This window comes from Mollisia scopiformis (assembly GCF_001500285.1).
Source record: "Mollisia scopiformis unplaced genomic scaffold LY89scaffold_9, whole genome shotgun sequence".
Taxonomy (NCBI): Eukaryota; Fungi; Ascomycota; class Leotiomycetes; order Helotiales; family Mollisiaceae; genus Mollisia; species Mollisia scopiformis.
This window is the reverse complement of record NW_017263589.1, coordinates 520704-535851: the sequence shown is the minus strand read 5'-3', so window position 1 is coordinate 535851 and position 15148 is coordinate 520704. Positions and strand designations below refer to the sequence as shown.

Genomic DNA, 15148 nt, shown 5'->3' with positions numbered 1-15148 from the left:
CCTCCATTGCTCTCCACCAAACCAAATTCACACTTTGAAATCTCCTTTGCGAGAATGTTTCAACGAGTAAAGTTGCTATTGCCTTTCAATATAAGAACGAGATTTCTACACACTCTTCCAGAATAAGCACCAAGATACATTCTCCTCTCCATTCCCAATCCTTACAATCCACACACTACTTTTCCATCAAGATGGCAATCCAAACAGAAACCACCACAATACAGTCTCCCAAATTCCCAATGTCTCCCACCAAAATGTCCCACAACAACACAGAATCAACTAAGAAGCTCGCAGAGCTCGCCTCCGAGACCCGCTTCGCAGGCCCCCTCTGGCTCCGCGAAGAAGTCGGCGCCCTCTACGCCAAAGGCGAAGTCCACACAGGCCCCTTCTCCATGCCTCTCCTCCGCATGGCCAACTTCGACAAACTCTCTCTCCCTTCCGAAAACCGCAACCTCCGCATGCTAGACCTCTGCTGCGGCTCCGGAGTCACGACTCACGAGCTGCAAGTCTTGCTTCAACAGCAAGGGCTAGAAGACAAAGTCGATCTGGTGTGTGGAGACTTTTCAGCGGGCCAGCTCGAGTACCTCGATAAGCGGATCCAGCGGATGGGCTGGCGGAATACGGTGACGAGGCAGATGAACGCGGAGAGGAATGGGGAGCCGGATATGAGTTTTGATCATGTGGTGTGCGCTCAGGGGTTGATGATTATCCCGGATTCGCAGGCTGCTTTGCAAGGTACCTATTTCTCTCCCTCTCTCCTATAAAGAAATGGAAAATTAATGGATGCATAGATTGTTACCGCGTCCTCAAACCAGGCGGTACATTCGCCCTCTCGGTCTGGTACACAGAGAACTGGATCCTCGACGTCCGCGACGCCGTCGCTCAACTGCCCGGCCTTCCCAACTGGCCGCAAACATCCCTCGAACTAACCAATTCCTGGGCTCAAGGCCCGTGGGAGGATCCCCATTACGTGAAATCGATGTTGCACCGAAGAGGCTTCGTCGATATTGATGTCCAGACGAAGATTATCATGATCCCGCTGAAAGATGCAGAGGATTTCTACGAGGTGTATGATGCGTTTATCGAGTGGGTGGCGGATCGGTATTGGACGGAAGGGGAGAGGAAGAGGTGTAAGCCGTTGCTGAGGGATGCGGTGGTGGGGTTTATGGAGAGGAAATACGGGAGGGGGAGGCCGTTTAGTATTGAGAAGGTTTGTATTTTGGGGACGGCGAGACGGCCGGGTGTGGGTGATGAGGAGGGTCATGATTCTGGGAAGGAGTTTTGATTGGGCAGGGGATAGGGGATAAAGGGGGTGGATGGACGTGCTGGTCATGTTTTGTCTTTACTGGGGTTTGTTGCTTTCCAATAGATTGTTTGTTTTGGTGAAGTCTCGCTGTCTCTGTGTATTCAGTGTCGTACGGAAAGAGCGTCAGCACTTAGCGACGCAGAATGTTCCCCAAAGGTTGAATTTGCAGACCAAAAATACGAGTATAAAATTTGGCAAATTGAGTATATCACATCAGTTGGACTCTAGAATATCATCTGATAAGCAAATGGAGGTAGGAAGTTCGTTGGGGACTATATCTAATCTCAAAACTACTAAAGTCCAAGTAGAGTCAGAAGCTGGACAACTCTATTAGGAGTTGATGTCTTCCCGAGAGACAGTATGGACGTCAGCATGAAAGCGTGGATAGAGGCGGATCCGCCGGTAATGAGGCAGGATGCTGCAGCTCCAGCTACCAGCCAGTTCTGCCGTTGTCGTAAAACGATGAATGTGAGCAAGAAGTAATATAGGGCTCTTGGAGCTCGTCCGTATTGTCCGCTCATAGGATAGGCGCACTCAGTATCTTGGAATGCCGTAAAGTTACCCATTATGGACCTACAACTGGCCATTAGAAAGGCATAAGGTATTCATTCGGCAGGAGATGATTAACAACTACCTGGTGTATTATTTTTCCCTCTTGGGGCTTTCTCTTTTTTAGGGTATATAGCCTTCCTCTTTCTTCGCTGATAGCAGACAAGCACCATGCAAATAATAGCAATCACAACGACGATACCGCCAACGGCCGCTCCGATTATAGCATTAGTTGGTAGAACAGGGCTCGCTCCCGAGTTGGAAAACGGCACTAAAATTGGCAGTCACTCTCAATCTTCGAGAACAGCTATTATGTTTGGCTTACCTGAACTGGACGAGAAGTTCGAGAGCTGTGTCCGAGTCGCGAATAATGTCGTGGTTCCGGATCCCGACAGCGACATTGTACGGCACTGCTGGCTTAGGCGCTCGGTTACCGTCTATCAGAGAACCATACTTAGCAGTTGATGACAAGAAAAATAGTCAGGCTGCGGACGAATATTAAAAGAAGAGGCGCGATATTCTTATACTTCGATTGCACGCCTCGCTTCATCCATCTGGGGCTAGGAGGCAGCCACGACCTCAGCCGCAAACCTGATTGCCAATGGCAACAGCCCAATATTAGTACCGGAACGGATCACATGTGAAGGACTTTAAAAAGCAATGAGTATGGATGGGATGGTGTGGTGGGAAATGTAGTAAATGTAGGGTGTTACTTTTTTCGCGTTGCCTTTTTTGGTTATTCACTGCGATCATGTTGGGTTATTGATGGTTTGCGGCCATAGGACGAAGAGTAGTTTTATGGTCTAAGCGTGATTGAGAATTTATGGGGAACTTGAATGTCGGTCATGGGAATAGAGTTGTGATATGTACTGGCAAAAGGAGGTTGGTTTTTTTGTAAGTCGTGTTTGTATTGTAGGGCTTATGCCATCTATATATATCGTATCCTGATGTCTTTCCTGCGAAAAGCAAAGTAGCTTTATCTTGAAGCTTTACTTTCCTTTATCAATCCATCATAAATCATCATACAGAACCCACCTGAAATAGTCTAAACACCACCCTAACGCCAAACCCGAAGTAAACAACCTAATCCCCCCTATAACTCGGAACGGACGCCCTAGCGGGCGCCATCGGTATGAACGGCGTCTCCATCTCAATATCATCCGAATACGACGGCGGGCCCGTGCTATACATCGACCGACCTGAGTACCCGGATAGTCGTCTCGCGTTGTATTCTGGCTGGAGCCGTGGATTGGAGTTGGAGTTTGTGCCTAGTAAGCCGGCTTGCGAGCTGAAGCTGGGTGTGCTGGGGGTAAAGGGGTAGCGGTCTTCGCTTGCGCTGGGAGGGTCCTCGGGTCGAGGGGATTCGGCATCCAGGTTTGCCCGGTGTTCTTTTGCTCGCTCGGTTTTGAAGTCTATGTGTTATTAGTTTAATTCCATTTTGATGGTAAGGGGTGAGAAGGGTAGAAGAGGGGACGGGACGAACCGCTCCAAGCCTCGAGTACGGATAGTGGGGCGGCTGCTAATAGCAATGTACTCAACAACTGTCCAAACGTCCACTGATTATCGTTTTGCAGATTAACACCGGTTAACCACCCACTATGTGTCATCCAGGACTTGAGCTCGTACATTTTGATCACGGCCCAGATGTACATGATCATAGCGCCGAGCAGGACCAGACCCCGTAAACTGCCCATCCACCACCACCACGACCCGGCCGCCGCGCGCTCCTCTTTCTGATGCTGTCTCTCCCACGTCCATTGCGGGAAACGGAGGTACGTGATTACGTGCGCGGCCGTGATGATCAGGTTGATGCCGTAGAAGACGAAGAGCATGATATACATCGTCAGGGCAGCCGAGTCCTTGGTGTGCGATTTGGGGATATCTTCGAGTGCTGAATAGGGCTCTGAGAATGGGTGCTCGAAACAGACGGCGGGGAGCACCATGGTGGTGTTGTGGCCGGAGTTGGGGCTGGGGATGCCGGTCGGGAAGGTGTTGGAGACGCGGCTGCTGTAGAGGTAGCCGGCGAAGATCATCTGTGCGGCGACGAGAACGAAACGCACGCAGGAGAGCACGATTTGGCCGTTGACGTAGCTTCGAAGGACGAGAACGGAGGACATGTGGGAGACGATGGCCATCATCAAGAGGTATGCTAGGACATTGTAGCGGTAGGCGTCGATGGTGCAGGCAGAGGAGAAGAAGAGGGTCGCGATAGAGAGCGAGAGACCACGCAAAAGTTGCTGGTCACCGAAGCTCACAACGAGAGGCTCGAGTAGTTTTCGCCATGAGTGATGCCGTAAACGATCGCACCAGACTTGGACGAGGAGGCATGTAATGAGGGAGAGTCCCGCCGTCAGGACGAAGGAGATATCGGTCTGCGGGTACAAACACCTTGGTCAGCACTTGCGCCTGTCTTGTGCAAACACAAACATTGTGGTGAGCAAACATACCCCAATCCCCGTAATCGAGGCATTTGAGCCGAACTGCCCAAAAGGTACCGAGTCCAGCGTACAGTTGATGGGTCCTAGCCACTCATACCGAGTCTGGCATTCCAAGACTGAGGTAGCGGTACCCATCGTGATCGGACCGCGACGGTGACTTTAATGGCATTGTTTGCTTGAGACTTGAGACTTCAAGGCTCGCTCATGATGGAGGAAATGTTCAGATGGATCAGAGGCAAGGCTGGCGGTTATGCATATGCGGCTCGTTGATCATCATCGTGATGCTGCCCACTGCTGGCATCAATATCTCAGACCAGGCTGCGGCTGCACGCTGGCACAGCCTCAAGCCATTAACCTTAAGCCCAAAAGCCCCCAAATGCAACGTCGGACCAAGAATAGGTCCATCACACCGACAGAGATGAGATGGCCCACAAAACACAAAGAATTTCATGTATAATTGCAACCAACTTGAATTGCATTGAATTCGCTGTGATATTCTCTTCACATGCTTCGATATAAAGTGCTGACTGATGGAGAAAGTTAGCACGATGACGGCGATCAGAATGAGGCTATGCTGGGTGGCCATTGAAACACTCGCGTCTGCTCGCGATCCTTCTGCCTCGCAATGTCTAAGGTTAAGGCTGCCGAGGCGCCGTCAACCAATCTCAATGCTGGTTTCAGGGAACAATATGCGGGCCACGTAAGGTGCAGCCGGTGCAGATTGAAAGGATGCTGAAGATCCAGTGGGGGGAAGGGGAGATCAGTTCATGGCTTCCCCAAGAGGCTCTCTTTGCTCCGCCCGGTCAGTGTAGTGGTGGTGTGGGTTGTCAAATAGGTTAAGCCTCCCTCCCTGCCGCCTCCTCAGGAACACTATGCTGCTCCCGACGTCGCCGCTATCAACCTTAAACTCTGATCTTCCTTATCTATGTATCAGAAGCTTCTCTCGGGCGCATCATTCATGGCAACTGCGTGAGATGTGACTTACATCGTCGAGTACAGATCACTAGACCCGAGATAACTTATACCGCACGTGGAGGGTGGCTTGAGGCTGAGACTGCCAGCCTTGTCTCACTTCCGATGGTCGCAATTTTCGGTATATGAACGAGCTGAAGCAATCCATACTCCTCGATTGATATCACGATGAGTCGTCAACCGGCCGCAAAGAGAGCGCAGCGGCTCCAAGACATCGCTCGGGAGGTCGGAGCGGTGCTCGACAACTTCGATGAGACCCCGCTACTGCCTCCTAACCAGCCGCCAACCTTCATGGTCCCGGATGATGAGAGGAAAGCCGATGCCATCTTGGGACAGTTGAGGATAGAAGAGAGTGCGAGTAGGCAGCAAGGTCGACGGATTACTTCGGCTTTGACGAGGAATTCCAGGCAAACAGCGTACAGCTATGGAGATTTGTACCATGCTATGGTCAGGGTGGTGGAAGAGAATGGTCAAGCAGGTGTCCTCGAGGTGCTTCTTAAGAGATTCAAAGCCATCGATGGTGATATCAATTTTTCGAAGAGAGGAAGTACCAGTGCGCTGAAGCGAGTTCGAGGGAAAGAGGGGCAGGATGAAAGGGGTCGCTTGCTATCTTGGGCCGCCGGAATCAGTCGGCAGGATCTTGTCCATCTCCTCGCGCCGCTTGCTGATGAGCAAAGCTTGAATGAGGGACTTGATGTTGCTCTGGGGAAGAGAGATATGGGTATAATCGAATTGCTGATCAGATATGGTATGTTGGTGCAGTTAAATTTTATCGTCGTCCAACTCGCTTATGTTTCAAAGGTGCAAATCCAGCAATGTTCGAGCCGGCATTCCTCAATGTTGTGAAGCACGGCGATTATCCGCTCCTTGAAATCTTATTACGGTCGAAGAAAAGAGTATCTCAACTGTGTCTCGACCAAGCTCTTCTCCCAGCCGCTTCAGCCCCTAGGGGAGCACTTTTTTGCCTATTGCTTCTTGCCTGGGCTGAGACCAATACAGATCATGATGGCGCATCAGCTCTCATGCGAGCAGTCGAGGCGGAGAAAGTAGATCTTGCTACAGCAATAATTTCCGCCAAAAAGCCTCCATCAGGACTATCCTTGAATAACGCACTAAAATCGTTATTTTCCCAACCATCGACCCCGGCTCCTTCGCCGGATGGACGATATCTCCTCATGGAAGCTTTATTATGTGGAGGACCTATGGGAGATGCTGCTAGTCAAGGTCTTATGAGAGCTACATTCCTTGCCAACACTGACATGATGTCGCTGCTCTTGTCACATCAGGTAGACATCAACTATGACAATGCATGTGCCGTCGGACACGCTATTCAACGGAATCGATCTGATCTCATGGGGACACTCCTTCAAGGTCAAGATTTGAAACCTGAGATAGCATCAGAACTTGTCCGTCACATTCCTGCCAAGATTCCCCCGATGGACAAGGTCGCCATTCTTTCAAAGCTACTGATCAATGGAGCCTCTGGTCCTTATTGCAGTGAGCAGCTGATACAAGCAGCTGATGCTAACGACCTCGATGTTGCACAACTCTTGATTACCCACGGCCACAACAATGGGGCTCCAGTTTGCTCGGTCAATTACAATGGAGGGCGCTGTTTGAAGGCAGCTGTCAGCCGAAACAATATTCAAATGGTCAAGCTTTTAGCACTGGAAGGAGACCCTTCCAAGTTCTCGCTTGCGCAAGCGTTCGCGGCTATTCCTCCAAACATTAGCGGAGATGATCATTTCTTGGTCGTGCAAACATTGCTCCGAGGTGGTGCTGCGGGCCCAGAGGTAGACGAAGCACTTCATGCGGCGGTTCTGTCTCATCGCAAAGCCCATCGTCTCATTGAAGTACTTGTCCAATTCGAAGCAAATGTCACCGAAGAAACGCTACTTGCGGCAATTTCTCAAGGCTCTACCAAAATCCTCGACATCTTACTTACCGGCAACATTCCAGCCTCAATATGCGCCAAGAGAATCACGACTGCCATGAAACTTCCAATGACTGCGGCAAGATTCAATATCATCAAAAGACTTCTTGGCCCTGCCACTATATCTAACCCGGAAGTTCCGGAAGTGTCTCAAGCAGTTATTGATATTCTGAAGAATTGTCCTGATGACATGGACCTACTAGACTTGCTTTGTCGACAAGGCAAGGCAAATCTCAACTTCGAAGACGGACTTGCAGTACTGCTAGCTACCAAGAATCCCAATTTCACTGTACTCCAGATTCTCTTGAATTCTGGAACTTTTCTCCCATCCTCGGCTACCATCGAAAAGGCTCTGGAATGTGCCATCAATCTTCCACTTACCGATGTCAATCGACATAAAAAGGTCAAAGCCCTTCTGTGGAAAGTACGACCTCAAGAAGCGATCAACAAAGCTCTCATCCAGGAAATTGATTCTGCCCTGAAATCGGGCCAATACTCGCCAGTCATAGCGATCCTCCTCGACGTAGGTGCCGACGTGAATGCAGAAGATGGCATGCCACTTCGCTTGGCTGTGAGCGACCCGAATCTCACCGACCTCTTGCTCTCAAAGAGACCAAGTGTCAAGTCTCTCTCACTCACGTTTCCGGTTGCTCTTGGTATGAAGGACCCGACAAGACTCCTGTTGTGCGAGAAATTGCTACGAGCTGGAGCTGTTGGGGAAGAAATCAATAAAGCACTCTGCGCGATTGTCGAAGAAGGACCTGCCGCTATTTCACTTCTACGATTGGTACTGCCACACGCTGATATCAATTATAATGACGGTGAGGCACTGAAATTAGCTGTTCAAAGTGGCTTCGTCGAAGCCGAAGATCTTCTACTCAATTCTCGCACATCGGCTGCATCTGCTGCGACGAGGGCAATCGCCTTCCAGGAGGCTATGAAGTCAGAGAATAGAGAAGAACGATGCAGTATGGCAAAGAGATTGTTGAAAGCAGGAATTGATCGAGACATCGTGTCGAATGCTCTCGTTGATGCGGTCAAGCTTGAAGACTTCCAACTGTCAGAAATTTTGCTCCAAAATGGTGGCTCGGTGGAGTACAAGGGTGGCGAAGCAGTGTGTTCGGCTGCAAGGGCTGGCAACGTTGAGCTCTTAAAACTGCTTGTTTCCTCGAAACCATCGCTACCAACCTTGTTTGTAGGTTTTGGCGGTGCTTTATCTTTGAGAGGGGAAACATACTTCCAGATTTTGCAGGTTCTTCTGGAAGCTGGCATGCGTGGAGAGGCTGTTGATGATGCGCTTATCGAGACTGTCAAGCAAGGAGACTCGAGCCTGAGAATGACTGAGCTATTGTGTAAGAATGGAGCTTCAGTTGAATGGAAAGAGGGCGAAGCGATTGTGACGGCGGCAGGTTCAGCTATGCTTCAGACTCTGGATTTACTCTTGGAGCGATCACTATCACAAGCAGTACTAGGACGAGCATATACAGCAGCTTCGACACTTTCGAAAGAACAGCACATCCAAGTCATCGAACGACTACTGAAAGCTGGAAAGGAGATCGATACCGACGTGACGAGGAGTCTCACTGTAGCGACAATGGAAGTCCCATCAGATCGACAAATGATCAAGATGCTTCTAGCTAGAGGTATCTTCGATGAGGGACAAGCACTGGCGCACGCAGCACAAGCTCTTGATCTCCGCACTTTGACAATGCTTGTGAACTCTCCCAAGGCTGCCGACTATATCTCGGTTGCTTTTGAAGCAGTTATCATCAACGACGAACTTTGGCGATCTGCGACCGGTCTTACTGTAGTAAAGCTTTTACTCGACAAAGGAGCGTCGGGTCCAGGGGTGGCCGAGGCACTTTACCAAGCAGTTGCTTCGCTTGAAAACATCACGGAAGAAACAGAGACGCTCGCAAACGATTTTATAGATGCCTGCCTGAAACATGGTGCCGATGTCAACTATCAACGTGGACTCGCATTACAACGAGCAACTCTGCAGGCAAACATGCCTCTCGTAACAAAATTGCTACCCAGAGCCAGTCCAGAGAGCAAAGCAATGGCACTACCATACATCTTCTCAGTTTGTGAAGATAAAGCTAATCTTCTGACAACCCTCGCAGCCTTCGTCGAATCTTTCGACGATGATGGAGAAAGCTTGGACGTCATGTTTAGACACCCTGACGAGAATCTGGAACCAGTTCTATTCTTAGCTTTACAGAGATTTCCTAGAGATACGCAAATTCTGAGTTACCTGCTTGAAATGGGGTATACGGCAAATCAGTGGCAATTCTGCGCAAGTGAGGAGGATCTCGGACCTGAGCGTTGGCCGATTCTTTGTTGGGCTCTTGAGCAGCCGGAGAAGAGGATATCGACTTCCGTGATTGAGATGCTGATTGATGCAGGAGGTAAGCAAAGTACTTCTGAGAAGTTTCGTTCATAAGCTAACTTTAATAGCCAATGTTAATTACACTTCCAAGACTGGAGTGAGCCCACTTTGGCTGGCAATCAGAAATCAGCGGGTGGAAATCGTCTCGAAACTTATCGACCGCGGTGTCAATGTTTCCATTGAAGACTCAGAAGGCATTACTCCACTTGCACTAGCAAGCTCGATGAACAACATAGCTCTCATGGAATGCCTACTCAAATCAGACGCCGAAGTGGACGACGGGAGTCTTCACGACGTCACACGAGAACTAAAAATGGACAAAATGCGCATCCTCGTCCAATACAGACACAAACCCAACTACCCCAGCGACCGCCACGACGGGCGCAGCGCCCTCGCCGAGCTCTGCCTGAAAGCCGTCGACCACGACCCCACCGTCAAACAACTCGAAAAAGCCATTCAATTCCTCATCATCAACAACGCCAAAATCACCCTCCGCAACGTCTCCGGCAAAACCATCTTCCACTACGCCCTCGACTCCTCGAACCCCGTCCTGATCCTCACCGCCATGCTGAAAATCCTCTGGGAGCACGTCAACGACGACGCGTTCCTCTACGTCGCCAAAGACTACACTTATTCGCTCACCAAATACGTCGAAAAGGACCTCTTCCTCGGGCCTCCCCATCAAAAACCCGAAATCCTGGCCCTGCTCCGCAAAAAGCAGGCCACGGACCGCTTCTGGGCCACCGATATCATGGCCGCGCAGCCGGACGACTACTGCAACGGGCCGCCACACATCGAAGAAGAAGTGATCCGGCAAAAAGCGCGCTTGAAGCGACAAGCCGAGATGCGCGAGGAGGCCGCCTACGCGCTGAGACTGAAGAAGATGGCCGCCGAAGGCGACGTCGAGGTCTTGCAGATCGCAGCAAGAGGCGAGTATGCGCGCATGCAAGAGAAAGCTCGCGTGGAGAAGGAATTGCTGGAAGCGGCTTCGATCACGCAACTTCAGATTAGCGAGGATGCGTGGAATCAGGCGGCACGCCTACAGGAGGAGGCCAGGGTGCAGGATATCCGACATCAGAGGCAGCTGGGCGACGTGCAGATTTCGGTTGCGCGACGCATCAAGGAGGAGGCGGCGGAGCAGGATCGCAGTCGGAATATGATGCAGATTGAGTATTTGGATAAGAAGATCGAGCTGGAGAATGGCGGGCTGAGAGGCAGGTTGATGATTGAGGAGCAGGGGGCCGAGAGTCTGAGTCGGGTGAATATGAAGGAGCATGAGAGGGAGGTGGCGCGGTTGAAGATGCAGAAACAGTTGTTGGGGCAGCAGCAGAGTTTTGCGAGTAGTATAAGAGGGAGTGTGAGTGGGCAAAGTGGTGGGTATCCCGGGCAGAGGCAGATTGGGTTTATTTCTGAGGTGCCGAATTAGGGGTTTGTACTGGTTGGGGAGTTGGGTTGCAGTGGATGGATGGGGAGAGGGAGTTTTCTGTTTATAAAGCAGGCAGGAGATGTAATGATATATTATAAATTCATTTTATGACTCTTCGAAAAACACTATTCATAACATGTATCCGCGAATTACAATAAAGAGAAGAGAGAATATGAACTCTTAATATCTTCAGATGTACCTGTTTTAGTCTACACTCAAACAATTACGATCTATAAACAAGATCTCCACTATTCACGAATAGCATATGTTCAGGAGCTATTTTGGGTATCTTCGAGGACTGATTTGGCTCCTTGGGGCCGCTCCGAGTACATTACTTCTTTTTATCCTCGGTAGTAAACTTTACAATATTGAAATAATAGCATTGGGAGCTTGAGAAATCCACTCGCACTTGACTTCCGCCATACCAATTCTCTGATATTGGCGTCCTTGGGCGCCAGCTGTGATAAGTATCAAGCAATAAGCTAATATGTGTGACTCTGGCGTTTCTTCATAGTCCAGCCCAACCCCTATCCCAGAAATCGCAGCGATCTGGTCAACCTGCCACGCATAATTTAACCGCGACAATGGGTTGGAGCCACGGTATGATTCGTCATGGATCGTGGCAACGCGGGCACACCAAAGCTGCGTTTCTGGAGGGACATCTGAAGTATCTAGCGAGAACAAACCAACAAGTTCTTTATTCTCGTCGAGGATCTCGAAACAATCATTCCATGAACATAATGGGATATGCTTGCTTGCGATGCCCTTGTGGTGACGAAAAGGGGACTTTGGAAGCGCTTCTTCGTGGCTGCGAGCTCTCTCCATCCTGCATATTCTGGATCCCACATTAGGTACCTTACACAATTTCAGGCGAGTGACTAGTGAGACCGGTTCCGACAACGGAAGCTGAATTGTTTCGTAAGGGCCTGTGAAGAGAAGAATCTCTAATTCTGGTACTGGCGCCGTTACCACTGTGGAGCGTTCTCGAAGAGATCTCCGGTCTTTCAAGAACACAATTGCGCCTTCATAACTAATCCAAGCCCACGATGGTAAACCCAGTGCCGACAAGGGCTTCAGCTCCGAAGTTTCTTGACGCACCCACAACAAATCCTCATGTATTGTACTTTCCCACATTCCCAGGAAGAACTTTGATTCATGATATAGAAAATTGCCTCGAATTTGTCGGTCCTTCATCAAAGCTGAGATGGCAATAAGCTTATCCGTTGCGTACGTTATATGGCATCTGGAGTATAGCTCAGCAATTCTCAGCCATGAATCACTGGTATCAGATGTTTCGTCGTAGTTTCTTCCACTCAAAATTCCACGTAATTGCATCAGCTTTTGACGACCAGCACCTGATCTATCGATGCAACTCAATGTGGAGAAATCTCCATCTTCCCCCTGAATTTCAGCGCCCTTTTCAAAGTAGATATGATTTCGACAGAAGTGAAGTGTTGTTGGAGCCAGCAATCGTTCCTGCAACACCCATGCACGCGAGTTAAGCCGAGCAGCATCCACATCGTGAACGTAGAGCTTTGGCAAGGTTAAAAAGCATTCTTGGTCCTGTTTCGACGAGAAGTCATAATCTTTGATATGTTTGGTGCGAACGGAAGTAACAATTAGTTTTAGAGGGTAGAAACTTTCGGTGGGATCCTTCGCAACCGTTGCTGCGATTCTGATTTGGCCATTTCGATAGATCTCTCCCATTTTCGCTGCCTCCTTTTGCCAATCTGCATCAGAGTCTTGAATGATGCATAAGCCATCGATCCAAAGGTACTTGATCCTCAATTTTCGGGTTACATATACTGCTTCTTGGAACAGTTTAGGAAGGTCAGCGAACTTGATGCATTCTGATCGATCCTTGTAGGACGCCTGCTCGGTGATACACCCCCGATATGAACCCCAACAATAGCTTAATGTGGCGTACTCTCCGTTCTCGCCTCTAGTTTCTATCAGACGGACATCTGCTTCGAGAGATAGAGATGTAGATTGTCCCCATTCTAAGTCTAGGACACGGCTAGGAAGAACTGTATGTTGAGTGTCGGTCTCTCTATGCCCCAAGATGTTATGCCTGATTCGCTCAAGATACCAATTAAATAAAGCTTCTTCATCTAGTCGGGGTAGAAGAGGAGGAGGAGACATGTGTCCATCTCGGTGGAGAATGAGATGACCTAGACTTCGGTCCATGGCAACTTTGGGCGAATCACCCGTTTCTTCGCTCTCACCAACGGTACCGTAATGCACACGGATATGACCAAGGGGACTTGAGTAAACCTTCAGCACAAGAGGGCAGGTCTTGCGTAGTATGATGCCCTGTTTCTCTGCCAGTGGTTTGAGTAACTCTAGAGCAGCTTCCATGTTGGAAACGTCTTCATTCGTACCGGAACCCTACAAAACCTCAGCGACGGACTCAGTACCACGCCCAAGCTAACTCAATTCGATTAGGTAGTAGCAGGGGACAAAATGGCACACCTTAAGCGAGTATAATGTGCCGGTTTGCCGTGCTCTCAAGAGATAAGATGTGGAGCATCTTTGCCTTCCCCTTTATCACCCTCTTCCATCATCTCTCTCTCTCTCTCCACGCCTGTTAACTTGAGGAATATGGCTATACCAAAAGTAAACTTTTAGTACTGATTCCAATGCTTTTGAGTGCACTTTTATGGTGTGGAAGTTCATCAAATGGCTCATATACCGAGCTTTGGAGAACATCAAAAGACTCGGTAATTAAGCTAACAAGGGAGAGAGACTAAGAGCTTTGACCTTAAGTCACCAAGTGGTCTCAAGCCCATGTCAAGTGCTGACGGCATTGACACCAGCCCCTGGCGAGTGGAGACTGGCTCCCTAGTAAGTGCTCTTAGCCCTGGTCAGGGGAGAAGACCATGAGACTGACCCCCTTACTAGCTCAGCTACTTAGCTTACTTAGCGTCTGAGCCTCATTCTCAGCTTATTTAGCTTCCTTTTCCCTTGCACCAGCTCTTAGAAACCCTGCATTAAAGTGGAATCCTCAAAACTCTCCTCATAATCCTTGTTTTTACCCCTGCTCTCACTCAAAAGTGCCTGGCATTTCCGAAGAAAAGTGCAAAAATAAGAGCTGGCGTGGTACTGAGTCCGTCGCTGAGGTTTTGTAGGGGAAGTAGCTGTCTCGAGAATTCCGAGTTTTAACAGGTTACAAATAGAGTACCAAGCAGACAGGCCTTGTAGTTCTCGAATATCTGCGACATGTGGATAGCCGTCATCACTTCTTAAAGCGTCTAAGGTCGGGTTTGCGCAGAGCTTGCAGAAGACAGCGTTTGAGGTAGGATCCTTTGATGAAGTATTCGAACCTTCTCCACCCTGGCCATTCTCGATAGGACTTGGGTGCTTGGTGCCACGCCTAGACCTGTGACTGAATTCTTTTGATAACAGCTCGAGAGCTTGACGCTTCATAATTGGCAGTAGAGTTTCGATAACTCTTAAGATAGGATGAAACAGGATCTTAGATATAGCTTGACTGCGGTGATAAAATGATGCTGATGAAGCAAAAAAAAGGCTGAGTACTATTGAAAAAGTCGTAAGCGCTGGTGCATGGAAATAACTTGGTTGCTTGGCCATTGCCCCTCAAGCTGGGCGCAGTATTACTAAGCCAACCTCCGTATTAATGGGAACCAATACACCCTCTGGGAAGGTTAATAGGCTGACTTAGCGCAGCCTTCCTCCACCAGTGACAGAGTTCCGTGCAAAGCCGAGAGTCAGGTGACGAGGTAGAATCGAGATTAGAGATTGGATCAAGTGTGATTGGCTAAACATTCGAGGCGTGAAAACATGTGAGGATGTGGTAAGTCTTGTTCTGGATGAGGCTGGCTTAAAGGGTGCTTGGGCTGCTGAGGTATTAATTAGGAAGCTGCTCAGGTTGTGAGCACCTGAGCGTATTCTTATTAGGCTAGAATAGCTTTAAGCCTTTGAGAATAAGATAATGCTCTTTCTTACTTCTTTTGCGTTTCATTTTTTATAGCGTTTCTGTGATTTGGTGCAGGAGAGCTGGTGTACACAAAGAGCTGAGAAATGAGAGTCAGTGTGTTTAGAGAGTCAGTGTGTTTAGAGAGTCAGTGTGTTTAGAGAGTCAGTGTGTTTAGAGAGTCAGTGTGTTTAGAGAGTC

The 15148-nt window shown here is 49.2% G+C and overlaps 5 protein-coding genes across 5 annotated transcripts; 2 read left to right on the top strand and 3 right to left on the bottom strand.

Moving 5' to 3' along the window:
• Positions 1-254: 254 nt before the first annotated feature.
• LY89DRAFT_696167 (putative UbiE/COQ5 family methyltransferase) lies at positions 255-1534 on the top strand (the record flags this gene model as incomplete). Its single annotated transcript, XM_018216809.1, has 3 exons — positions 255-735; positions 792-1243; positions 1412-1534. The coding sequence occupies 3 exons, from the start codon at positions 255-257 to the stop codon at positions 1532-1534; spliced, it is 1056 nt and encodes a 351-aa protein (XP_018073006.1).
• Positions 1535-3247: 1713 nt separating this feature from the next.
• LY89DRAFT_501176 (uncharacterized protein) lies at positions 3248-4639 on the bottom strand. Its single transcript, XM_018207962.1, has 4 exons — positions 4303-4639; positions 3482-4227; positions 3339-3411; positions 3248-3267 (listed from the first exon to the last, which is right to left on the bottom strand). Exons 1-3 carry the CDS (start codon positions 4426-4428, stop codon positions 3390-3392), a joined length of 894 nt encoding a protein of 297 aa, XP_018073005.1. The 5' UTR covers positions 4429-4639; the 3' UTR covers positions 3248-3267; positions 3339-3389.
• On the bottom strand, positions 4487-5050 carry LY89DRAFT_501180 (uncharacterized protein). Its single transcript, XM_018207963.1, has one exon. It carries the CDS (start codon positions 4877-4879, stop codon positions 4523-4525), a length of 357 nt encoding a protein of 118 aa, XP_018073004.1. The 5' UTR covers positions 4880-5050; the 3' UTR covers positions 4487-4522.
• Positions 5051-6914: 1864 nt separating this feature from the next.
• Positions 6915-11013, top strand: LY89DRAFT_582156 (putative ankyrin repeat protein; the record flags this gene model as incomplete). Its single annotated transcript, XM_018209147.1, has 2 exons — positions 6915-9606; positions 9656-11013. The coding sequence occupies 2 exons, from the start codon at positions 6915-6917 to the stop codon at positions 11011-11013; spliced, it is 4050 nt and encodes a 1349-aa protein (XP_018073003.1).
• Positions 11014-12609: 1596 nt separating this feature from the next.
• LY89DRAFT_582648 (HET-domain-containing protein) lies at positions 12610-13155 on the bottom strand (the record flags this gene model as incomplete). Its single annotated transcript, XM_018209175.1, has 1 exon — positions 12610-13155. A coding segment is annotated over one exon (546 nt), but the record flags the coding sequence as incomplete, so codon positions are not given.
• Between the last annotated feature and the right edge of the window lie 1993 nt (positions 13156-15148).

Coding starts and splice junctions, on each gene's coding strand:
- LY89DRAFT_501176 (XM_018207962.1), bottom strand. CDS start 4,428: ATGGGTACCGCTACCTCAGTCTTGGAATGCCAGACTCGGTATGAGTGG. Junction 4,228..4,302: donor CCTCGATTACGGGGATTGGG/GTATGTTTGCTC, acceptor TTGTACCCGCAG/ACCGATATCTCCTTCGTCCT. Junction 3,412..3,481: donor ATCTGGGCCGTGATCAAAAT/GTACGAGCTCAA, acceptor AACGATAATCAG/TGGACGTTTGGACAGTTGTT.
- LY89DRAFT_501180 (XM_018207963.1), bottom strand. CDS start 4,879: ATGGCCACCCAGCATAGCCTCATTCTGATCGCCGTCATCGTGCTAACT.